This window comes from Pristiophorus japonicus, chromosome 3, assembly GCF_044704955.1.
Source record: "Pristiophorus japonicus isolate sPriJap1 chromosome 3, sPriJap1.hap1, whole genome shotgun sequence".
In the NCBI taxonomy this organism is placed as follows: domain Eukaryota; kingdom Metazoa; phylum Chordata; class Chondrichthyes; family Pristiophoridae; genus Pristiophorus; species Pristiophorus japonicus.
In genome coordinates, this window is record NC_091979.1 from 277940440 (window position 1) to 277967125 (window position 26686).

The window sequence follows — 26686 nt, forward strand, 5'->3', positions numbered from 1 at the left end:
CCTATGATGAATGGTCACAGAGGATGTAATTTGTGACTTTGATTGCGGGGGCGCGGGGGGGCGGGGGAGGAGTTCTTGTGCTTTGCCAGCTTGATTGGAGAGATTCAAATATGGAGTTGCGGGAAAGATTTGCAAGCAATTTGGAGGCGACAACACATTCCAGGACAATGAAAAGGGAAGGAAAGTTGGAAATGGGGAAGTAGTTTGCAAGGACAGTGTGATAGAGGAAAAGTTTTTTGAAGAGCAGATGATGATGGCGGTTTTCAAATGGAGGGGGACCATTTAAAATGTCAGCTAGCATGGGGTCAGGAATGGAAGTTGGGCAGTCACCGGTTTAGTGGGAATGAGCTCGTCGCTGGAGCTGAGTCTCAAGAACAAGATAAGTTTGGAGAGGGCAAATGGGGAGATTGGAGGGCTATGGCAAGAGGGAATGTTGGGAGAGGTTTGGCTTGGTGGGCAAGTGGAAGCAGGGGATGAAACTGAATGGATGTTAATCTTAGTGACAAAGATGTCCATGATCTGCTTACACTTGTTGGAAATAAGGGTGGAGGATGCAGAGGAAAGGGCTTTAAGAAGACGGCTGAGTTAATTCCCCACTCCAAAAAAAAGCTTATTTTGTTAGAAAAGGTTTTTATGGGCCCAAGTTTCGACCTCAGTTGCTCCTGATTTAACAGTTTCACTTTGGAACAGAATTTTTTTTTCAAAAGGGGGCGTGTCCGGCCACTTACGCCTATTTTCAAAGTTTCAGCAGTGAAAACTTACTCCAAACTAACTTAGAATGGAGTAAGTGAAGATTTTTGTACGCTCGAAAAAACCTTGTCTACACTTTAGAAAATCAGGCTTAGGTTACAAATCAGGCGTAGGGAATGGTGGTGGGGGTTTAAAGGGAAGTTTACAAACATTAAACACTTCAGTTTTACAAATAAAGAGCCATCATCAATAATAAATGATAAAAACATCAATAAATCAACCAATAAATCAATCCAAAAAAATTAATAAGAAATAATTTTTTTTTTAAATCAATAAATAAAACATTTTCTACTGACCGACTGCAGCACCGGGAGCCCTCCAACAGCGTGCTGGGATGCTCCCCTCCCCCCCCCAGTGTGTCTCTGTCAGTGTCTCTATCTCTCTCTCTGTCTGTCTGTGTGTGTCTCACTCTCTGTCTGTCAGTGTCTGTGTTTCTGACAGCGAGGGGAGGGGGGGCAGGGGGAGGGGAGGGAGGGATGGGGGAGAAGGGGAGGGAAGGAGGAGGGGGGGAGGAGAAGGGGAAAGGGGGAGGAGGAGAAGGAAAAAGGGGAAGGGGGAGAGAAGGGGAAAGCGGGGGGAGAGGAGAAGGGGAAAGGGGGGGGGAGAGGAGAAGGGGAAAGGGGGGGGAGAGGAGAAGGGGAAAGGGGGGGAGAGGAGAACGGGATAGGGGGGGAAGGAGAAGGGGGGGAAAGGAGAGGGGGCTAAAGGAGATGGTGGAGGGGAAGGAGAAGGGAGGGGTAAGGAGAAGGGGGAGAGAGGCTGAAAGGGCCGGACCCAAGTCTTCGGGCAGGGCCCATCCCCAGCACCAAATTTACAGGTAGGTGGCATTGGGTCAGGTCGGGTCGGGGGGAGCGTGGGTCGGGTCAGGAGGGCCGGGTGGAGGGAGCGCAGGTCGGGTCGGGTCGGGGGGGGTGGAGGGTGGTCAGGTTGGTTCGGGTAGGGGGGCGGGGGCGGAGGGAGCGCCGGTCGGTTCGGGTCGGGAGGAAGCAGGAGCTGGGCGTGGGAGGCAGCCTTATGCATGCAGCCCCAGTGAGGCCATTCGGCCAGGGCTAAGGGCTGCGTGCTTCGGGCCCCTCCCACACAGATTTGGGTGCCTGGAGCTACTGCACGTGCGCGCCCACTGTAGCGCGCATGTGCAAAGGTCCCGGCACTGTTTTCAACGCAGGGACCTAGCTCCGCCCCCCACAGCTCATGCTGCGCCGCGCCCGGCTCCAGAGGACCAGCAGGGAGCCGGAGAATATGTAAGTTTTTTTTTAGGCGCGCTTTCTGGCGCGAAAACGGCCCGAAACTTGGGCCCTATATATTTTTCCCCAAAATATCATTTTCTTGCTTTAGCAAACATTGTAATTTCAAAAGCTGTTCTAACTTAATTCATTGCTGTTGTCTAAGTACTGGCTTCCAAGATTTTACCAAGCTTAACCATATTCAACGATGATGAAAGATATCTGCGTCAAGATCCAAACATATAATCAGATTGCAAGTTTGTTTTTAATTTAATTAAAGAATATGAGGAGTTAATTTTACATTTTAGAAATTCACAGAAGTTTTTTCTGTTGCTCACAAATAATTGAAAAGATGTGAGTATCTCAAAGGCTCAAGCCCATTACCATCTCCTTTTGCCTTGCACAATCATCATTTTTGTCATTTAATCTCTCCTGCCTTCCACCCTCTCACAGACCTTCCCTTTTGTTCTTTCTTCCCCTCCCCGCTGTCCCCCACCTTTTTCCCTGCATCTCTAATTATTTAAAACCTGTTGCATCTCTAACTTTTTCCAGTTCTGATGAACGGTCATCAGCCTGAAACATTAAATCTGTTTCTCTCTCCACAGGTGTTGCCTGACCTGCTGAGTATTTCCATCATTTTCTGTTTTTATTTCAGATTTCCAGCATCCGCAATATTTTGCTTTTGTATTCAGATTGAGCAGAGTGTTGCACAAAATTACAAAGGCAGCACTATTTTTATTGTGATTGTGAATTGCACTGAGTTTTTCAAATTCAGGGGATTTATATTTCTATATTTTACCTGATGCATTTGTTTTTGTATCCCAATACAATTACAATGGTCTTTTCTGCACAGTATATTGACTGCCAGAATTACATTAAGAGTAAAGATGATGGTGATCCCGTTTTCTCCAAACACATTGAAATCATAAACATAAGAAGAAGCTTACTAATGATGTATGAAAATTACATCAGACTTCTGACCAGAATTACTAGCAATGTTGAAACTTACTGGTTCTAAATTAATAACACATGGCTGTGTTTGGAATGTCGGCAAACGTGTGTAGAATTTGAGCCAATAAACTGTTTGTTTGTGGATACATAGGTTTCAGGACAACTTCTCTGTCTGGTATTTTTCATTTGTTTGCTAGTCCTCCCTCCATTGCTTTTGAAAAATGATAAAATAATATCTTTTCTCCAGAACATAAAACACCAAGCTCTGAGCATTTCACACTATTGTAAACACACTGATTTTTTTTCCAGTACTGCACACACTGATAGTCACAAAAAGGTATTATCATTAATCAAATTCTGAAATCTGCCGAATTTATATTTTTATACAAGGGTTTGAGGTCATAGCTAGGCATTTGAATAGATGTGCCTGGCCCTCCTTACTGTAGAGAATTTAGGACTTTAAAAGGATGTTAAATCTATAAATGATTTAGCATAACTTGTCTGAGTAAAATGTAGTGGCATCAATCTTGCATTTCTGAGAAATATGATTGCCAGTCATCTTATTTTAGGTGATTCGCAAAATTGTCAAATTGCATCTTGGCAAGGTTCTTTAATAGTAGCAGAATTAGATTAGCATTCAGAAGTAGATTTTTCTAAGTTCTGGTGGTGTATGATTATGTGAATGTGTTTTTGTTGTACATTATGCTAAGCTATAGGTTAAGTTAAGTTCATCATGTGGTAACTACAAATTGAAATTATTTAAGAAATTTTGGTGAAAGACTGTGAACTTATTTATTTGTTCAACCTTCACATGCAAGCCATTCTCTCCATAGAGAAGAACAAGAATGCAGTGATTTAGGCACGCTACATTCTTTTCCTTGTGCCCAGTACAATAGGTTACACTGAATAGCAAACCTTTGCTTCCAATAAGCTGATCTCAGGCTGCAAATGTTATTCCTTGTTAAGGAATAAGATTGACAAAAGCAAAAGTAAAGTAACAGCAGAAAGATAAATGACAGTGTTAACTAAAATTGCAAAACCTGTTTCATATTGCAAAACATCTCAACTTCAATTATTCTTGTAAGCTTATTCGTGAAATCGGACATTCACTTAGCTCATTTGATGTGTAAATAAAGAGCGTCATTTTTTTTACATCCTACGTTTCATCCATTGAAAGGAAGTATTCCTTTTGCAGGGCACTAATCTTACATAACTGAAGAGTTTAGGCAGTTTTTTATTCCTGTGGTATAAGTCCTGAGGTAATCCATTACAGTACAGAGATTAACAGATTGGTTAGTAGGATGTAATTTGGTGCTGTTGTGCTCCTGGATGGCCAATAGATGGAGGGTTTAAGAGCAACGCCACCAATTTTTTCCATACGTCCCCTAACTATGCACAGAGATTTATTAAATGGAAGAATATTAGATTACTTACCTATGCTTTTCTTCATTCTGTGAAAAAAATGTAGTCCCTACACACAGAACTTCCATCAGCTTATCCCTTTTTTCATTCTGAGCTGGTGTAGCTTGAAGATGTTTTTATTTTGTTGGCTCTTCTTTCAGTGCTTCTGTTGCTTGGGTCTCAATATTCAGCTAAGAGCTCAGGTGTCTTCCAATTGAGGCCTTGTACACAGCCAAGTGTTAAAGTTTCTGTCCAAGGACACACATCTCTTAAAGAAAGTACCCCGTGTAATTGTTTACTACCATCCTGCGATGGTATATCATCAATTTCTGTTTCAATGTGAAGCTTGAATGACCATCAAAGAGTGAAAAGCATACTTGCAATGAGAAATATAAAGCAAAAGAGCTGATACTGGTTATATTGCTATGCACTGCAAAATAGTTTTCCATCATAGTCTTGTCTGTATTCTTCCTAACGTGCCCTACAGTGCATTTTTGTGAATAGATTTTGTAAAGATAGCATTCATTACAAGGTGAGTCAGCAGATGTACTGTTTTATAAAAATAGGGCATCACATCGGGGCCACTGATTAATCGCGACTGAATAAGTGAAATCCATTTTTATTAAAGGGTATTCTAGAATTTTTACTGGTGCTTTGGGAATTGAACTCTTGACACTTCCATTATTTTGTGAAGAGTGTAAATTCAGTGTTCATTCAAATGACCTTTATTTTTACAATGTAACTATTTGTACTGCACTTTTTTTTTTACCAGACAGGCATCTATACAGCACCACCGTGCCCCCCCCTGCATGTACTGCACTTTTTTGACCGGCAGGCGACAAGCTCCATCCCCTCTCCCGACCGAATCATTCCATGCGCGTGATGCCAAGAAGCAGGACCTGAGGATCTGACTCTCATCGCCTGCCCACACCCCCCCGGCCGACGTGGGCCCGATGGCGGGAGAGAGGCTGGGGGCGGGGTGGAAGAGAAAGGGAGAGAGGCTGGGGAAAGAGAGAGGCTTCGGGGGGCAGGGAGAAGAAGGAGCGAGGCTGGGGAGATAGTGAGGCTGGGGGGAAGAGGGAAAGAGGCTTGGGAGAGAGAGAGAGAGGGAGAGACATGGGTGGGGGTTGGAGGAGAGAGAGGAACTAAGGGAAGACTGATCACGTTCTTCCATCCCCCTACAAGGGACATCGTTGGAGTGGATGATATCTAGAAGTCACAACATTGTCACTATTCACTTCATACCCAATAAAGCTGTTAACAATCCGTACACAGTGCCACATCGTTGGTTGTTGGTTGTTGGGTGGTGGGGGGAGGAGGGGAAGGATGCACTTGTGCAGGGGTAAGGCACTTCGGCTGGGGGAGGGATACACTTGGACTGGGGTAAGGCACTTCGGCTGGGTGAGGGATGTACTTGGACTGGGGTAAGGTACTTTGGCTGGGGGAGGGATGTACTTGGACTGGGGTAAGGTACTTCGGTTGGGGGAGGCATGCACTTGGACTGGGGTAAGGCACTTCAGCTGGGGGAGGGATGTACTTGGACTGGGGTAAGGCACGTACTTGGACTGGGGTAAGGCACTTCGGCTGGGGGAGGGATGTACTTGGACTGGGGTAAGGTACTTTGGCTGGCCCTTGCTATCTTCTGGGGAGCTCTGTCCTCTGTCGCTTCAGGAAGTCAAAGTGAATCGAGTTACAATTTTCAAAGTCAGTGAGACCTTGGAATGGGCGGTTCCAGTTACACATTCCTGTGAAACGTCAGGGTGTGGCTTATCCTCCAAGGGGACCAATCAGAAATAAAGGGTGGAGCATGTTGGCCATTTTGGCAGTACAAATAAATCCGTCCTTATTTTTATCCCATATCGGTTTTAAATCTGAGAATGCACAGCAAAATTATTTCATCGGTGTGCCTATCGGAGTTTGATTACTAGGTAGGGAGACTGCAGTTTAGCTGTAGTGGAGGCCTAGAAACATAGAAAATTAGTGCAGGAGTAGGCCATTCAGCCCTTCAAGCCTGCACCACCATTCAATATGATCATGGCTGATCATGCAACTTCAGTACTCCATTCCTGCTTTCTCTCCATACCCCTTGATCCCTTTAGCCGTAAGGGCCATATCTAACTCCCTTTTGAATATATCTAACGGACTGGCCTCAACAACTTTCTGTGGTAGAGAATTCCACAGGTTCACAATTCTCTGAGTGAAGAAGTTTCTCCTCATCTCGGTCCAAAATGGCTTACCCCTTATCCTTAGACTGTGATCCCTGGTTCTGGACTTCTCCAACATCGGGAACATTCTTCCTGCATCTAACCTGTCCAATCCCGTCAGAATTTTATATGTTTCGATGAGATCCCCCCTCATTCTTCTAATTCCAGTGAATATAAGCCTAGTCGATCCAGTCTTTCTTCATATGTCAGTCCTGCCATCCTGGGAATCAGTCTGGTGAATCTTCGCTGCATTCCCTCAAAAGCAAGAATGTCCTTTCTCAGATTAGGAGACCAAAACTGTGCACAATATTCAAGATGTGGCCTCACCAAGGACCTGTACAACTGCAGTAAGACCTTCCTGATCCTATACTCAAATCCTCTCGCAATGAAGGCCAACATGCTGTTTGCCGCCTTCACTGTCTGCTGTACCTGCATGCCAACTTTCAATGACTGATGTACCATGACTCCTAATCTGTCACCATTCAGATAGGATTCTGCCTTCCTGTTTTTGCCACCAAAGTGGAAAACCTCTCATTTATCTACATTATAAAGCACCTGCCATGCATTTGCCCACTCATCTAACCTGTCCAAGTCACCCTGCAGCCTCTTAGCATCCTCCTCACAGCTCACAATGCCACCCAGCTTAGTGTCATCTGCAAACTTGGAGATATTACATTTAATTCCTTTTCTAAATCATTCATGTATATTGTAGATAGCTGGCGTCCCAGCACTTAACCTTGCGGTACCCCACTAGTCACTGCCTGCCATTCTGAAAAGGACCCGCTTATTCCTACTCTGCTTCCTGTTTGCCAACCAGTTCTCGATCCACATCAATATATTACCCCCAATACCATGTGCTTTAATTTTGCACACTAATCTCTTGTGTGGGACCTTGTTAAAAGCCTTTTGAAAGTCCAAATACACCACATCCATTGGTTCTCCCTTGTCCACTCTACTAGTTACATCCTCAAAAAATTCTAGAAGATTTGTCGAGCATGATTTCCCTTTCATAAATCCATGCTGACTTGGACCGATTCTGTCACTGATTTCCAAATGCACTGCTATTACATCTTTACTAATTGATTCCAACATTTTCCCCACTACCGATGTCAGGCTAACCGGTCTATAATTCCCTGTTTTCTGTCTCCCTCCTTTTTTAAAAAGTGGTGTTACATTAGCTACCCTCCAATCCATAGGAACTGATCTAGAGTCTATAGAATATTGGAAAATGACCACCAATGCATCCACTATTTCTGGGGCCACTTCCTTAAGTACTCTGGGATGCAAACTATATCAGGTCCTGGGGATTTATCGGCCTGCAATCTCATCAATTTCCCTAACGCAGTACAAAGCTTCGATAGCACAGTGGGGTGCTCCTGGGCTTTAGAAATATTGGGGATTGTTCTGCATTTTGGTAGTATTTGGGGAGCTTTGGAAGAACTGAGATGGGGCTGCTGGCATTTAGCAGTGGGGGATGGGCTAGTTTGGTTTGGCATTATTGTGGAGGAGAATGGAATTCTGGTTTTATGGAGTGAGAGATTTAGCTCACTGGTGAGATTCCTGTTCTCTGAGGGAAGTTCATGGGTCTGACTACACAGAGGGAGGGGGCATCCCAAGCCTGGCAACATTGGTTTGTAACTTTGTAACAGATCTCTGGAAATGCTCCATTTCCTATTTTGTTTGGAAGTAAAAATTGGGCTGTCTCTACAATAGGTTTTTAATTTGCAATGCCAGTTTTACAACCAGCCAGCAAGGTGAACATCTGCCCTCATGTTTCTTGTGCTTTGAAGTAAGAAAATGGGAGATATCCCATTTACCTTCATTCCAGATATTTGATCTGTAAATATTTTATCTCAACAAGTTAGTGATACTATCAAAAAAAGAGTAATGAAGATAAGTCATTGCTAATGATTGTTAATTTGCGTTTCTCATCTGTTAAATCATGGCTTATTTGCACAAGTGTACTTATCAAATAAAATGGATGTTTAGTTTTATAACAAAACATTGCTATTTATAATCTTTTAAGGAGATATTTGCACATCATTAGTGCTTTACATTCGACACTCTTTTACAATTACATTTTAATTATATGGCAATTTTTATACACTGAAGATAGTTGAGCTTTAGTCATTATTAGATTGATTGATTCCTGGGATAAGAGGGTTTTTCTATGAGGAGAGATTAAGTAGAATGGGTCTATATTCTTTGGCGTTTAGGTGGAACAGGCACAAGGGGCCATATGGCCTACTCCTGCTTATGTTTATTGTTACGTTCAGAATAACTCCACAGGACTGTATATTAAGAGACCTTGGTCTCTTTATTGTAACTTCAGAGTGAGGAAGCAGCGTGGTGGACTGCCTTTTATACCTGCTTGCCCAGGGTGTGCAGCTGACCCTTGGGTCTCCCACAGGTGTGCCCCCTGGTGGCAAGTCTTACACATTGGTAATGTTTGCATACATAACATCATTTCCCCCACCCCCCCCCCAAAAAGTCTTAGATACAAATTATTTACAAGTTGAGGCGATCCGAGGCTCTACGTTCCTGGGTTGATAGATTGAGTTGAAGTCCTGGCATGGGTGAGCTGGTCGGATCATTGCTGCACTGCAGCGTGGCTGGTCTGATCAGACTGTCGGGCATGGTGGGTTCATCTTGTGGTTGACCGCAAGGTCGATTGCTGGTTGGGTGTGGGTTGGTGGATCATTGATGTAATGTCCTCTTCAAACTGTTCTTGGTTGTCAGTGAACCGCAGTTTGCTCTGATCCAAGTGCTTTCTACACGTTTGTCCATTCAAAAGTTTGACAACAAACACTCTTCCCCTCCTTGGCTAACACAGTGCCAGCAACCCATTTGGGACCATGACTGTAATTAAGAACAAATACAGGGTCATTAACCTCAATGTCACGTGAAACAGCCGCACGATCGTGGTACATGTTATGCCGGTGATGCCGGGTTTCTACATGATCATTGAGATCCGGGTGGACCAAGGCGAGTCTGGTTTTAAGTGCTCTCTTCATTAGCAATTCTGCAGGGGGAACCCCGGTAAGCGAGTGGGGTCGCGTGCAGTAGCTGAGCAGAATGCGAGATAACCGGGTCTGCAGGGAATCATCCGTCACGCGTTTCAAGCTCTGCTTGATGGTTTGGACTGCACGTTCCGCTTGACCATTGGATGTGGGCTTAAACGGTGCAGACCTGACATGCTTGATGCCATTGCAGGTCATGAACTCGTTGAATTCTGAGCTGGTGAAACATGGTCCATTGTCACTAACAAGGCGCCGGGCAAACCATGGGTGGAGAACATGGCCCGGAGGCTTTCAATGGTGGTTGTCGACATACATGACATTATTATACATTCAATCCATTTACAGCAAACATCCACTACTACTAGGGACATATTTCCTAGAAAGGGGCCAGCGAAATCTACGTGAACCCTGGACCACGGTTTGGAGGGCCATGACCACAGACTCAATGGGGCCTCCCTTGGTGCATTGCTCAACTGTGAACATGTGTTACATTGGTGTACGCTTGACTCCAATTCCGAGTCAATGATGGGCCACCAAACGTGCGACCTAGCGCCTTCATCATGACTATGCCTGGGTGGGTACTGTGTAGGTCACGTATAAATGTTTCCTGGCCTTTTTTTTGCAAATTTACACAATTCTCCCATAAGAGACAGTCCGAATGGATGGACATTTCATCCTTGCGTCGGTAAAATGGTTTGATTTCGTCTTGCATTTTCCCTGGGACCACCGACCAGCTCCCATTGAGGACGCAGCTTTTTACTAGTGATAACACCAGGTCCTGGCTAGTCTAGGCCCTGATCTGGCGAGCCGTGACGGGTGACCCCTCGCTCTCAAAAGCTTCCATTACAAGAAGCAAGTCTGCGGGTTGCAGTCATTTCCACCCAGGTGGTGGGCAATGGTAGCCGTCTGAGGGCATCAGCACAGTTCTCAGTGCCTGGTCTGTGGCGGATTACATAATCATACGCAGATAACGTTAGTGCCCATCTTTGGATGCGGGAAGAAGCATTGGTGTTAATACCTTTGCTTTCTGAGAAAAACGAAATGAGCGACTTGTGGTCGGTTTCGAGCTCGAACCGGAGCCCAATTAGCTATTGGTGCATTTTCTTAACCCCGTATATGCATGCTAATGCTTCTTTCTCAACCACACTGTCGGCTTTTTCAGGCTTAGATAAGCTTCTGGACGCATATGCAAGGGGTGTGGCGTATGAGAGAAAGAAAGTCTTGCTGCAATTGTTCAGAGCCTTGGTGAGACGACATCTGGAGTACTGTGCACAGTTTTGGTATCTTTATCTAATGAAGGATATACTTGTCTTGGAGGCGGTGCAACAAAGGTTCACTAGATTGATTCCTGGGATGAGAGGGCTGTCTTACGATGAGAGATTATGTAGAATGGGTCTATACTCACTGGAGTTTAGAAGAATAAGAGGTGATCTTATAGAAACATACAAGATTCTGAAGGGGATTGACAGGGTAGATGCTGAGAGGTTGTTTCCCCTGGCTGGAGTGTCTAGAATTAGGGGGCTCAGTCTCAGGATAAGAGGTAGGCCATTTAAGACAGAGATGAGGAGGAATTTCTACTCGGAGGGTTGTGAATCTTTGAAATTCTCTGCCCCAGAGGGCTGCGGATGCTCAGTCTCTGAGTATATTCAATGCTGAGATAGATAGATTTTTGGAGTCATGGAGATTGAGGGGGAAGATGGAGTTGAGGTTGATAATCACCCATGATCTTTATTGAATGGCGGAGCAAGCTCGAGGGGGCCGTATGGCCTACTCTTGCTCCTATTTCTTACGTTCTTACGTTCTTAAAGTTCTAAAAATCTCCAAAAGGACATAGACAGGCTAAGTGAGTAGGCAAAAATTTTGCAGATGGATTATAATGTTGGAAAGTGTGAGGTCATGCACTTTGTCAGAAAAAATCAAAGAGTAAGTTATTATTTGAATGGAGAAAGATTGCAAAGTGCCACAGTACAGCGGGACCTGGGCGTACTTGTGCATGAAACACAAAAGGATAGTATGCAGGTACAGCAAGTAATCAGGAAGGCCAATGGTATCTTGGCCTTTATTGCAAAGGGGATGGAGTATGCAGGCTCGAGGGGCTAGATAGCCTACTCCTGTTCCTAATTCTGATGTTCTGATGATAAAAAAAGCAGACAAGTCTTGCTACAGCTATACAAGGTTTTGGTGAGGCCACACCTGGAATACTGTGTGCAGTTTTGGTTTCCATATTTACGAAAGGATATACTTACTTTGGAGGCAGTTCAGAGAAGGTTCACTGGGTTGATTCCGGGATGAGGGGGTTGACTTATGAGGAAAGGTTGAGTAGGTTGGGTCTCTATTCATTGGAGTTCAGAAGAATGAGAGGTGATCTTAGCGAAACGTATAAGATTATGAGGGGGCTTGACAAGGTGGATGTAGAGAGGATGTTTCCACTGATGGGGGAGACTAGAACTAGAGGGCATGATCTTAGAATAAGGGGTCGCCCATTTAAAACAGAGATGAGGAGAAATTTCTTCTCTGAGGGTTGTAAATCTGTGGAATTTGCTGCCTCAGAGAGCTGTGGAAGCTGGGACATTGAATAAATTTAAGACAGAAATAGACAGTTTCTTAAATGATAAGGGAATAAGGGGTATGGGGAGCAGGCAGGGAAGTGGAGCTGAGTCCATGATCAGATCAACCATGATCTTATTGAATGGCGGAGCAGGCTCGAGGGGCCGTATGGCCTGCTCCTGTTCCTATTTCTTATGTTCTTAAAGATGCGATTAAGAACGAGAGATAAGAGACAATGAAAAAGTAAAAAATAAATTTAAATTTTTAAATTTTTCTAAATCCCCGACAATAATTAAAATCTGAAGGAATGAGACTCCACACTTTAGTAAAAGTTAGTTTTCAGTGCCAGACAGGTTGTCTGGCAGTAATTAAGACTTATCACACCGTTAAAAAATTTACTTACACTAGAATGGACTGGCCGTAACTTTTCCTGGTGAGCTTAGTGGGTAAGTATAGCAACTTCATGCATTCCATGTATTTTACTGGCGAGTCTGTCAGTGAGATATAGCAAAGCTTCTGGAGGAGCCGGGCAACTTGGACAGCAAATTCCTGATTTTCATGGCTAACTGCATATATGCAGTCGCTGGAATTTGCTATCCAATTTGCTCTTCAATAACAGTGAGCTTTGATAGATAATGGTGAGGCTTCACAAAATCAGGGCCAATTTAAATGTGATTCCACAGACAGTAATCCACTTGTCAGTCCACGTTTGGTTTTCTTGATGGTTTATGTCTGTAACTTACTTTCTTTTACTGTTTAATTTACAGTTATGGAACAATTACTTTCACCTGGCTGTTGCCTTTCTCACTCAAGAATCACTTCAGGTGGAAAACTTCTCCAGTGCAAAACGTGCCAAAATAATCAGCAAGTAAGCGAATGATTCCAATCTTATGATAAACAGATTTCTTAGAAAATTGTCCATTTTTCTGTTTGTGAAGAAAATGTTTCCACTTCTAGAATTTGAACAATTGGTATCGCTGTTTCTGTATACATGTTTTTTTTCTAAGTATTCATGAAAACTTCTATTTAAAAAATCTTGAAATTGCAAACTTAAATCAACCTCCAACAGTAAGATTAATACAAAATTGTGAAAGAAAAAAATAAAGTTTGTTACTTTTCAAAGGAAAGAAGTCTCCACTTGGAGGATGAGCAACCTACTTTCTGAGGTTGACAGTTGGTTAGATTTTGCGATCATCAGCCAGTCAGCTTTCAGGCCTGACTCCTTGCCCAAATTTTCCACGTGCAGGTATTTGGACGCAAGCCATACATTGCAAAGTTCAGCATAGGCCTTAGTATGGCTGCAAGTGTGGTTGAGCCACAGGCATACATGGCTCTAATATTTTTAAAGATCACAAAATAAGGGCTTAATTGTGTTTTGTTGGACCCGATATTTCTCCCTATTGCGCTCGTTATATCAGGTTTCTATTCCCTTTATGGGAAAATAAAAGATTTCCAGGGCTTCTTAAAATAGTCAGACCTGAACCTGCGCAGCCATAGAAATGAGATGGGAGTGGGTGTTTGCAAACCCGCTTATCGCAGTTTGGCATGAAGCAATAGCAGGAATCACAAAGAAGCTGTTGTTTGGGCTTGGCTTGCGATCCCTTCAAATCAGATGGTCTGAGGAGGCCAGCGAGCAAAGAAAAGGAAGCCTAAAAATCTAAGTCCTATCTATCATTTGCAGACTCTTGTTTGTTGGGGAGAGGGAAAATATTTTAATTTTGGCATTTGGAGCCTCTCCACAGATCTTCAGGCCTGGAGGCCTTCTGGCTGCTGTTGAGGAACAACATTCAGAAGGGCCCGAGGCTGATAGCCAGTCTCTCAGCTACCAGCAGCTCTGCCTATGTTCCAGCGCTGTTTCCAACGCAAGGCCCTTCCATGGGGGGCTGCCTTGGGGGAGCAATTGGGTCATGCAAATGACCCAAACCACCAAACACATGTGTTCTGAGATCTGGACAGCGCCCAGGCAAAGGATGTGAAACGAATATCAGCGCCTTTAAGACTTTATATTGGTAGACAAACTAGCTCCAGAATATTAAAATGTAGTGAAATTAATTCAGGTCTTGACAATTTGGCATTTTGGTTTGATTCCATGCAGTTTCTATCTGCAAGTACCAAAATTAAATAAAAAGCCTTTTTACCTTTAAATTCATATTTGATGTCACAGATGCATTGTGGAATATTCACATAAATTAGTTTATTTTACTGCCGCTAAATTCCAGTATTACCCCACAAAGCTGTACCATAAAAAGCACCACATATCCTTTAATCTGTTTAGTGTCGGTTTGGAGTGATTCTCAAACTTTGCCGGTTTTGTTAGTTCAGTCAAAGCTATCGGAAAATAAGGTCTTATTACTTTTTCGTCCAAACAATGGCATAATTCTCACTATGTGTATGTGTGAATGTGCAATGATAAGGTGAGGACTCAGTTTAGATGTCTACCATACATAGACTTGATATGAACTCCAGTAAACTTTACCTAACGCGCAGGTAAATTTCATAACTTAGTGGGGGAGAGGGGAATCATTTCAGTTTTGGTATTTTGACTTTTTTTTCTAGTGTTCTGCCCTTTCCTTCACGCCAGTCCTGAGTATGGTAACTTGTGCTAGGGTACAATTCCATAGGCCCTGGCACCCCTCCAGTGTGTCTCCCAAGAAGGCACTTTTATGTGTGAGTCCAGACTATGATTGTTGGTACAAGTTTTGACAGTGGTGGGGACCTGTCTTACCTGATATCTAAAACTTGCAGTTTCCTTTCGAAAACATTGGATAATAACCAGCAGCAGAACCTAACTGAGGCAAAGTGTAATGCTCACTGCAGTGAGATCATCCAGCTTAAAACTAACAAAAAAACCATGGCAAACTTTTGGAAATGCATTGAAATTTTTCTGCAAGGTTTTGCTTCATTGTATTGGATTAAATAATTGTATGCTTCTAATTAACTTTGGACATGGGCAAGGTAACTTCCTGCTGATCACCACCTACCGCCCTCCCTCAGCTGATGAATCAGTACTCCTCCATGTTTCACACCATTTGGGAGAAGTACTGAGGGTAGCAAGGGCACAGAATGTACTCTGGCTGGGGGGGCTTCAATGTCCATCATCAAGAGTGGCTCAGTAGCACCACTACTGACTGAACTAGCTGAGTCCTGAAGGACGTAGCTGTCAGATTTGGTTTGCGGCAGTGGGTGAGAATAAACACGAGGGGGAAACTTTTTTGACCTTGTCCTTGCCAATTTACCTGTTGCAGATGCATCTGTCTATGACATTGGTAGGAATGACCACTGCACAATCGTTATGGAGACAATATCCCATCTTCACATTGAGGACACCCTCCATCGTGTTGTGTGGCATTACCATGGTGCTAAATAGGATGGATTTGGAACAGATTTAGCAGCTCAAAACTGGGCACCCATGAGGCGCTGTGGGTCAGCAGCAAAATTGTATTCCACCACAATCTGTAACCTCATGGTCTGGCATACCCCCCACTCACCATTGCTATCAAGCCAGACGATCAATCCTGGTTCAATGAGGAGTATAGAGGAGCAGCACCAGGTGTACCTCAAAATGAGGCACCAATCTGGTGAAGCTACAGCACAGAACTGCATGCATGCTGAACAATGGAAGCAGCAAGCTATAGACAGAGCTAAGCAATCCCACAACCAATGGATCAGATCAAAGATCTGCAGTGCTGCCACTTCCAGTCATGAATGGTGGTGGACAATTAAACAACGAACGGGAGGAGGCGGCTCCATGAACATTCCCAACCTCAACAAGAGCGGAGCCCAGCACGTGAGTGCAACAGACAAGGCTAAAGCATTCACAACCATTTTCAACACAAAGTACCGAGTGGATGATCCAGTTTGGCCTCCTCCTGAGGACCCAACTATCACTGAAGCCAGTCTTTAGTCAATTCGCTTCACTCCACGTGATACCAAGAAATGGCTGAACTTACTGAATACAGCAAAGGCTGTGGGCTCTGACATCGTCCCAGTTGTAATGCTGAAGAACTAGCTGCACCTCTAGCCAATTGGACAAGCTAATACAGCTACAACATCAGCATCTAACTGACAAAGTGAAAAATTGCCCAGGTATATCCTGTCCACAAAAAGCAAGACAAATTCAATTCTGCAAATTACTGCCCTATTAGCTTACTCTCAATCATCAGCAATCAAGCGGCACATGCTCACCAATAATCTGCTCACCGTTGCTCAGTTTGGCTTCAGTCAGGCCCTCTTGGCTCCAGACCTCACTATAGCCTTGGTCTAAATATGGACAGAAGAGCTGAATTCCAGAGGTGAGGTGAGAGTGACTGACCTTGACATCAAGGCAGCATTTGACCCAGTGTAGCACCAAGGAGCCCTAGTAGAATTAAAGTCAGTGGGAACTGAGGGAAAATGCTCCACTGGAGTCATACCTAGCACAAAGGAAGATGGTTGTGGTAGTTGGAGGCCAGTCATCTCAGCCCCAGGACATTGCTGCAGAAATCAGAGAATCATAGAAATTTACAGCACACAAAGAGGCCGTTCAGCTCATCGTGTTTGCCCTGATCAAAAAAAAGCTATCCAGCCTAATCCCAAATTCCAACTCTTGGTCCGTAGCCTTACAGGTTAAGGCATTTCAAGTGCATTTACAAGTACTTTTTAAATATGATGAGCATTTCTGCCTCTACCGCACTTTCAGGCAGCATGTTCCAGACCCTCACCATCCTCTCAGTGAAACAATTACTCTTCAACTCCCCTCCAACCCTTCCACCAATTACTTCGAAATCTGTGCCCCTGGTTATTAACCTCTCTGCTGCGGGAAATAGGTCCTTCCTATTCACTCTATCTAGGCCCCTCAATTTTTCTACACCTCAATTAAATCTCCCCTCAGCCTCCTCTGTTCCATAGAAAACAATCCCAGCCAAGCAATCATTCCTCATAGCTAAAATTCTCCAGTCCAGGCAACATTCTCATAAATCTTCTCTGTACCTTCTCCAGTGAATTCTTTCCTCCTAGCTAAAATTCTGCAATCCTGGCAACATCCTTGTAAATCTCCTCTGTACCCTGTCTTGTGCAATCACTTGTTTCCTGTAATGTGACCAGAATGTACACAGTACTCTAGCTGTGGCCTAACTAGTGTTTTATACAGAAATAGCATAACTGCTCTGCTCTTATATTTTATGCCTCGGCTAATAAAGGCAAGCATCCCGTATGCCTTCAATTTGACCTGTGTCCTAGGTTCAACCATTTTCAGCTGCTTCATCAATGACCTTCCCTCCATCATGTCAGCAGTGGGGATGTTATCTGATGATTGCAGTGTTCAGTTCCATTTGCAATTCCTCAGATAATGAAGCAGTCGATGCCCACATGCAGCAAGACCTGGACAACATTCAGGCTAGGTCTGATAAGTGGCAAGTAACATTCACACTACACAAGTGGCAGGTAATGATAATCTCGAATAAGAGAGAGTCTTACAACCTTGACATTCAATAGCATTACCATTGTCAAATCCCCCACCATCAATATCCTGGGGGTTAACATTGACAAGAAACTTAATTGGACCAGCCACATAAACACTGTGACTACAAGAGCAGGTCATAGGGTGGGTGTCCTGCGGTGACTGACTCCCCAAAGCATTTCCACCACCTGCAATGCACAAGTCAGGAGTGTGATTGCATACTCTCCAGTTGCCGAGATGAGTGCAGCTCCAACAACGCTGAAGAAATTTGACACCTTCCAGGACAAAGCAGCCCGCTAGATCGGCACCCCATCCACCAGGTCACATTCACTCCCTCTACCACTGAAGCAATGTGGCTGCAGTATACAAACAAAAAAACATAGAAAATAGGTGGCTGATCATGCAACTTCAGTACCCCATTTTTGCTTTCCCTCCATATCCCTTGATCCCTTTAGCCATAAGGGCCACATCTAACTCCCTTTTGAATATGTCTAACGAACTGGCCTCAACAAATTTCTGTGGTAGAGAATTCCACAGGTTCACAATTCTCTGAGTGAAGAAGTTTCTCCTCATCTCGGTCCTAAATGGCTTACCCATTATCCTTAGACTGTGACCCCTGGTTCTGGACTTCCCCAACATCGGGAACATTCTTACTGCATCTAATCTGTCCAATCCCATCAGATTTTTATATGTTTCTATGAGATCCCCTCTCATTCTTCTAAATTCCAATGAATATAAGTCTAGTCGATCCAGTCTTTCTTCATATGTCAGTCCTGCCATCCCGGGAATCAGTCTGGTGAACCTTCGCTGCACTCCCTCAATAGCAAAAATGACCTTCCTCAGATTAGGAGACCAAAACCGTACACAATATTCAAGGTATGGCCTCACCAAGGCCCTGTATAACTGCAGTAAGACCTCCCTGCTCCTATACTCAAATCCTCTCGCTATGGAGGCCAACATGCCATTTGCCTTCTTCACCGCCTGCTGTACCTGCATGCCAACTTTCAATGACTGATGTACCATGACACCCAGGTCCCGTTGCACCTCCCTGTTTCCTAATCTGTCACCATTCAGATAATATTCTGCCTTCCTGTTTTTGCCACCAAAGTGGATAACCTCACATTTATCTACATTATAATGTATCTGCCATGCATTTGCCCACTCACCTAACCTGTCCAAGTCACCCTGCAGCCTCTTAGCATCCTCCTCACAGCTCACACTGCCACCCAGCTTCGTGTCATCTGCAAACTTGGAGATATTACATTTAATTCCTTTGTCTAAATCATTAATGCATATTGTAAATAGCTGGGGTCCCAGCACTAAACCTTGCGGTACCCCACTAGTCACTGCCTGCCATTCTGAAAAGGACCTGTTTGTTCCTACTCTTTGCTTCCTGTCTGCCAACTAGTTGTCTATCCACATCAATACAATACCCCCAATACCATGTGATTTAATTTTGCACACTAATCTCTTGTGTGGGACCTTGTCAAAAGCCTTTTGAAAGTCTAAATACACCACATCCACTGGTTCTCCCTTGTCCACTCTACTAATTACATCCTCAGAAAATTCTAGACGATATGCCAAGCATGATTTCCCTTTCATAAATCCATGCTGACTTGGACTGATCCTGTCACTGCTTTCCAAATGCTCTGCTATTTCATCTCTAATAATTGATTCCAACGTTTTCCCCATGAAGTTAGGCTAACTGGTCTATAATTCCTGTTTTCTCTCTTCCCTCTTTTAAAAAGTTACATTAGCTATCCTCCAGTCCATAGTAACTGATCCAGAGTCAATAGAATGTTGGAAAATGATCACTGATGCAACCACTATTTCTAGGGCCACTTCCTTAAGTACTCTGGGATGCAGACCATCAGGCCCTGGGGATTTATCGGCCTTCAATCCCATCAATTTCCCTAACATAATTTCCTGACTAATAAGGATTTCCTTCAGTTCCTCCCTCTCGCTAGATTCTTGGTGCCCTAGTATTTCCAGAAGGTTATTTGTGTCTTCCTTAGTGAAGACAGAACCAAAGTATTTGTTCAATTAGTCTGCCATTTCTTTGTTCCCAGTTATAAATTCACCTGATTCAGACTGCAAGGGACCTAGATTTGTCTTCACTAATCTTTTTCTCTTCACATACCTATAGAAGCTTTTGCAGTCAGTTTTTATGTTCCCTGCGAGCTTCCTATCATACTCTATTTTCCCCCTCCTAATTAAACCCTTTGTCCTCCTCTGCTGAATTCTAAATTTCTCCCAGTCCTCAGGTTTGCTGCTTTTTCTGGCCAATTTATATGCCTCTTCCCTGTTTGATGCCATCCTCAACCTCACTACTACTGTTTGGTGGTCTGTACACAACTCCCACTAGCGTTTTCTGCCCTTTAGTGTTCCATGGCTCTACCCATTCAAATTCCACATCATCCAAGCTAATGTCCTTCCTTACTATCGCATTAATCTCCTCTTTAACCAGCAATGCTACCCTACCTCCTTTTCCTTTCTGTCTATCTATCCTTCCTGAATATTAAATACCCTTGAATGTTGAGTTCACAGTCTTGGTCACCCTGAAGCCATGTCTCCATAATCCCAATTACATCATATCCGTTAACAGCTATCTGCGCAGTTAATTCATCCACCTTATTACGAATGCTCCTTGCATTGAGACACAGTGTCTTCAAGCTTGTTTTTTTAACACTCTTTGTCCTTTTAGAATTATGTTGTAATGTGCCCCTTTTTGATTTTTGCATTTGATTTCTCTGCCCTCCACTTTTCCTTATCTCCTTTCTATCTTTTGCTTCTGCCCCCATTTTACTTCCCTTTGATTCCCTGTATAGATTCCCATCCCCCTGCTATATTATTTAAACCCTCCCCAACAGCACTAGCAAACACGCCCCCCTAAGGACATCGGTTCCTGTCCTGCCCAGATGCAGACCGTCTGGTTTGTACTGGTCACACCTCCCCCAGAACCGGTTCCAATATCCCAGGAATTTGAATCCCTCCCTCTTGCACCATTCCTCAAACCATGTACTCATCTTAACTATCCTGCTATTTCTACTCTGACTAGCACGTGGCACTGGTAACAATCCTGAGATTACTACCTTTGAGGTCCTTCTTTTTAATTTAACTCCTAGCTCCATAAATTCAGCTTGTAGGACCTCATCCCGTTTTTTACCTATATTTCCCTTACTACTAGGGGAATCAAGGGGTATGGTGAGAAAGCAGGAATGGGGTACTGAAGTTGCTTGTTCAGCCATGAACTCATTGAATGGCGGTGTAGGCTAGAAGGGCCGAATGGCCTACTCCTGCACCTATTTTCTATGTTTCTATGTTTCTATGGTACCTATATGCACCACGACAACTGGCTGTTCACCCTCCCCCTCCAGAATGCCCTGCTGCCGCTCCGAGACATCCTTGACCCTTGCACCAGGGAGGCAACATACCATCCTGGAGTCTCGATTGTGGCCGCAGCAATGCCTATCTATTCCCCTTACAATAGAATCACTTACCTTTATAGCTCTCCCACTCTTTTTCCTGCCCTCCTGTGCAGCAGAGCCACCCGTGGTGCCATGAACTTGGTTGCTGCTGCCTTCCCCTGATGAGCCATCTCTCCCAACAATATCCAAAGTGGTATATCTGTTTTGGAGGAGATGACCACAGGGGACCCGTGGACACGATGGGCCGAAATGGCCGCCTTCCGTGCTGTAAATTTCTATGATCTACAAGCAATGTTCCCTATAATTTATTTTTGTACTGAGTGGGCCACAAACTCCTTTGAGCGGAACTTTTTTGTCCATGAGCAAATTTTAACAGCAACCACTTAAAAGCATAAATATAGTAATGTCATATTGCTGCCCCACCATCTCAAATCATGAGACAATCAGACAAACTCTTAAAAATCATGAAATCAGTTGCTCTCTTTTGGTTTATAAACCTCATCATTAGTGGCTTTATTTAATCTGTAACAGGGCACAGCTCTTACAAAAACTATATTACACATGTCTCATGTTAGAATTTGTTCTGTCAGCCTGTCAGGTGTCTTGTCAAAGTGAACCATAACATTTTGGTCCAATTAAGATATGCTAATATTGGAGATTAGTCAGGACAATGGATAAGTAAGAAGAAGCAAACGAATCAGCAACATCCCATATGATGTGTTAATAGCAGATTGGCTAGAACAATAGAGGCAATTATGAATTCTGGACATCATGTGATATGACTCACCTTGAAATCCAACACCTGCAGAAGCCGTGCTTGATCACCTTGGGTCTAACTTTCTCTTCTCCTTTAAGAACCTTCCGAAAATTCACCCCTTTGACCAAGCCTTTGATCACCCAATCCTCATATCCCCTTCTTTGGCTCTGCGTACATTTGCACCTGATCACGCCTCTGTGAAGCGTCTTGGGGTGTTTTTCCGCATTAGATATATTCAAGAGGGAGTTGGATATGGCCCTTACGGCTAAAGGGATCAAGGGGTATGGAGAGAATGCAGGAAAGGGGTACTAAGGTGAATGATCAGCCATGATCTTATTGAATGGTGGTGCAGGCTCGAAGAGCCGATGGCCTACTCCTGCACCTATTTTCTATGTTTCCAAGACATTGGACAGCGTGGACCACTTTCCATATCTTGGGAGCCTCCTGTCAGCGAGGGCAGACATCGATGACGAGGTCCAACACCGCCTTCAGTGTGCCAGTGCAGCCTTCTGCCGCCTGAGGAATAGAGTGTTTGAAGACCAAGATCTCAAATCTGGCGCCAAACTCATGGTCTACAGAGCAATAGTGATTCCCACCCTTGAAGCACTGACCACACTTGACCAGCTCCATTGGGCGGGGCCACATTGTTCACATGCCTGACACAAGACTCCCAAAGCAAGCGCTCTACTTGGAACTTCTACACGGCAAGCTATCCCAAGATTGGCAGAGGATATTTCAAGGACACCCTCAAAGCCTCCTTGATAAAATGCAACATCCCCACCGACATCTGGGAGTCCCTGGCCAAAGACTGCCCTAAGTGGAGGAAGTGCATCTGGGAGGGTGCTGAGCACCTTGAGTCTCGTCGCCGAGAGCATGCAGAAAACAAGCGCAGGCAGCGGAAGGAGCGTACGGCAAACCAGTCCTACCCGCCCTTTCCTTCATCGACTGTCTGTGCCACCTGTGACAGAGACTGTAATTCCTGTATTGGACTGTTCAGTCACCTAAGAACTCGGAGTGGAAGCAAATCTTCCTCGATTTCGAGGGACTGTGTGATGATGATGATATGCTTCAGAGACATGGACAATGTACAGTAGGCACCTCAAAGCACTGGAGAAATACCACCAGCGTTGCCTCCGCAAAATTCTGAAAATCCATTGGCAGGATAGGCATACCAACGTCGGTGTTCTCGTTCAGGCCAGCATCGAAGCATTGATCACGCTCAATCAGCTCTGATGGGCGGGCCACATAGCCCTCATGCCTGATACAAGACTCCCGAAAAAAGCACTCTACTCCGAGCTCCATCACTGCAAGCGAGCCCCAGGTGGGCAGAGAAAAAGCTTCAAGGACACCCTCAAGGCCTCCCTGAAAAAATGTAACATAGGTGTGAAATTCAACTTCGGCATTTGGAATTTAGTCCACAAATCACTTACTGGTTTTGCTACAATAAAAAGAAAACTATCCTCAGCCATGAACTCATTGAATGGCGGTGCAGGCTAGAAGGGCCGAATGGCCTACTCCTGCACCTATTTTCTATGTTTCTGTTTCTATGAAATAATTGTGAGGAATAATTGATAGCATGCATTTATTCCAGCCAGCATTTCACACATGGGGGAAGAAAATGCATTAAAGATGTGCAGTTACCATATTAACACACAATATGTAATGCGTTCTGACAGTTAAACTGATGGAGCCTCTTCTTTTTCTTAATAGGAAAATACATTACAAGATGTAGCACAATTTAATCAAAAGACACAAAAGTTCAGTAGATTTATACAGCAATTGATTTGACTGGACAGGAAACTATGGAAGTTGATTTAATAGATTTCATGTCTGTTGACCTAAATTTCTGTACATATGTTGACAGCTGTCTTCTTATGCTATTTTGTTCAGCGATGAACCATTGTACTCTTCATTCATACTGGCACACAGATGATGTCTCATTAAGCTTGGAAGAATATCTGTTTTCCTTGTGTGACAATTTCTAATAGATTAAAAATGGATTTTGTTATGGTACAAACCCACTCTTTTCAGTTAAAGATGCATATGTGTATGGAACTATTGAGCCACCAAGGCTGACTGAGTTATAATTGGTACCTATCTGATAACTCATGGTTCAGCATTATCCTAATAAAATACAAGTCATCACAAAAACAAAAAACTTTATTCCTCAAATGATCACTATCCGACCCTAAAAAATTGTATTCCAGACCCGTTAGCAGTAGGTACTGTATGGAGGCTGAAATTCTCCGTTTTCTGCTGCTTTTTATTTGTAAACAAAGTTATTGCAGCAATGTTGTTTTTAATAAAAGCTAATCTTTCCATGTGAAGTATATACATAATGACATGGATGTGCATATGCAACTCGACTGATTTGCCAATGTGTTGCTGTTTTGGGTACTAGCTGTGTCCCTTCGTGTAAGTGAACTAGATAAAAGTGGAGTATTTGCTGTTATTTCACAGGACTTTTAAAATCATTTACAGTGATGACTACAATAACACAATGATACAAAAGACCTACTTGAGCTCTCCCAATGGCCTAGTAGGTAAAAGCACTACCAAGTGCTATTGTATTATAAAGCCCAAAATGCCAGAAGGTCCCAGGTTTGATTTCTGGTTCATACAATGGGAGGTTGCAGAGTGGGCACAGGAGGGAATTGGAGAAAAAAAACAAATTACATTGGGGAGTGGATGGAGGGAGGGGGCTTGAGGTAAGGGCTGAAAGGAATTGAATAAAACTACATCAAGAGGCACAACAGGAAGTTACAGGAGCCTGAGAAAAGTTATCTGGAGACAGTTGCTGCTGTACTTAGGATATATGAGGCAAGCAAATGTAGTTCCATTATTTTGCCTGATATCACAAATTGATATTACAGGCTGCTGTGTCTGCACATTTCTGATTTTCGGTCCCAATATTGCAACTGTGATACATTGTTGTTTGAGGGAAGATTTTTTTAAATTCATTCGCAGGATGTGGTTGTTGCTGGCAAGGCCAGCATTTATTGCCCATCCATCGTTGCCCTTGAGCCGCCGCCTTGAACCACTGCAGTTCGGGTGGTGAAGGTATTCCCACAATGCTGTTAGATAGGGAGTTCCAGGATTTTGACCCAGTGACAATGAAGGAACGGCGATATATTTCCAAGTCAGGATAGGTTAGGTGAGTGGGCAAATGCATGGCAGATGAAGTATAATGTGGATAAATGTGAGGTTATCCACTTTGGTTGTGAAAACAGAGACAGACTATTATCTGAATGGTGACAGATTAGGAAAAGGGGAGGTGCAACGAGACCTGGGTGTCATGGTACATCAGTCATTGAAGGTTGGTATGCTGGTACAGCAGACGGTTAAGAAAGCAAATGGCATGTTGGCATTTATAGCGAGGGGATTTGAGTACAGGGGCAGAGAGGCGTTACTAAAGTTGTACAGGGCCTTGGTGAGGCCACACCTGGAGTATTGTGTACAGTTTTGGTCTCCTAACTTGAGGAAGGACATTCTTGCTATTGAGGGAGTGCAGCGAAGGTTCACCAGACTGATTCCCGGGATGGCGGAACTGACATATCAAGAAAGACTGGATCGACTGGGCTTGTATTCACTGGAGTTCAGAAGAATGAGAGGGGATCTCATAGAAACGTTTAACATTCTGACGGGTTTAGACAGGTTAGATGCAGGAAGAATGTTCCCAATGTTGGGGAAGTCCAGAACCAGGGGTCACAGTCTAAGGATAAGGGGTAAGCCATTTAGGACCGAGATGAGGAGAAACTTCTTCACCCAGAGAGTGGTGAACCTGTGGAATTCTCTACCACAGAAAGTTGTTGAGGCCAATTCACTAAATATATTCAAGAAGGAGTTAGATGTAGTCCTTACTACTTGGGGGATCAAGGGGTATGGCGAGAAAGCAGGAATGGGGTACTGAAGTTGCATGTTCAGCCATGACTCATTGAATGGCGGTGCAGGCTCGAAGGGCCAAATGGCCTACTCCTGCACCTATTTTCTATGTTTCTATATCTGTGGCTTGGATGGGATCTTAGAGGTGGTGGTATTCCAATATACCTGCTGCCCTTGTCCTTCTGGATGGTAGAGGTTGCTCGTTTTTTGAGAGATACTGTCGAAGAAGCCTTGGCGAGTTGCTGCAGTGCATCTTGTAGACACTGTTCCCTGTAAGGTGTGCAACTGCGCACCGATCTGTAAGCTCCCTTGCACTTCAATTAATAGTGAGCTGGAGTGGGGTGGGGTGGGGGCCAATACACAATGGCCTGGTAAATTTTCACAGAGAGTCATCTGTGCCCTTGGAGTTAGAGCCGATCCAAATTGGAACGGCATTTGCTAAAATATGGAACCCAGCAAACGTTATCTTGGAATTCTTTCAATACTTTTTCTGTGGAGATGTGGGTAGTCCGTTCCTGGGGAGTGAGCAGCGGCCACTCTTTGAAACAACACAAGCTGTTGCGAGAGGCATTCTTTGTGGTGGCAACACAAAAGCTAGTCCTCTCCGTGGGAAATTACTGAAGTGGGAGGGTGGGGGGGTGGGGGGGGCGGGACATTAGTAACTTTTGTTTTGCTGGCTCTCTGAGAGAGAGGGGAGAGCAGAGTAACTAGAGTTCTTTTGCAGGTTCCGTTCCCCCTCCTCACCAGGATAGTGGTGACACAATCCGGCAATCCATCTGCGATCATGTTTGAAAGAATAATTTTAAATCTTTTCCAGGGAGTTTCAGTTCATTTCATTGACCCGAGTTTGTCAGCTCTGTTCCCGGCAACTTAAAAGTAAAACCAGCTGGACCCATAGGATTGATTTATCTGATAGATTGATTTGAACAGAGACTTAATCCTTCCTTTCTCCTTCTCTTCATTCCTTGATTTGTTCCCTCTCGTTCCCTTTTCTCGCTCTTTGTTCCTTCATTTTCTCTTCTCCTTGTTCCTTCCTTCCTCCTTTCAATATTCCTTCCTCTCTCTCTCTATCTCTCCTTGTTCCTT

The 26686-nt window shown here is 44.0% G+C and overlaps 1 protein-coding gene across 2 annotated transcripts in view; it reads left to right on the forward strand.

Annotated features, from left to right (window-relative positions):
• Positions 1-26686, forward strand: part of dock1 (dedicator of cytokinesis 1) — an 816280-nt gene that overhangs the window by 587774 nt on the left and 201820 nt on the right. For both annotated transcript variants that reach the window (XM_070876753.1, XM_070876754.1), the window contains exon 31: positions 12864-12964. In XM_070876753.1, coding sequence (XP_070732854.1) covers positions 12864-12964 — 101 coding nt within the window. The remainder of the gene's footprint in view (positions 1-12863; positions 12965-26686) is intronic.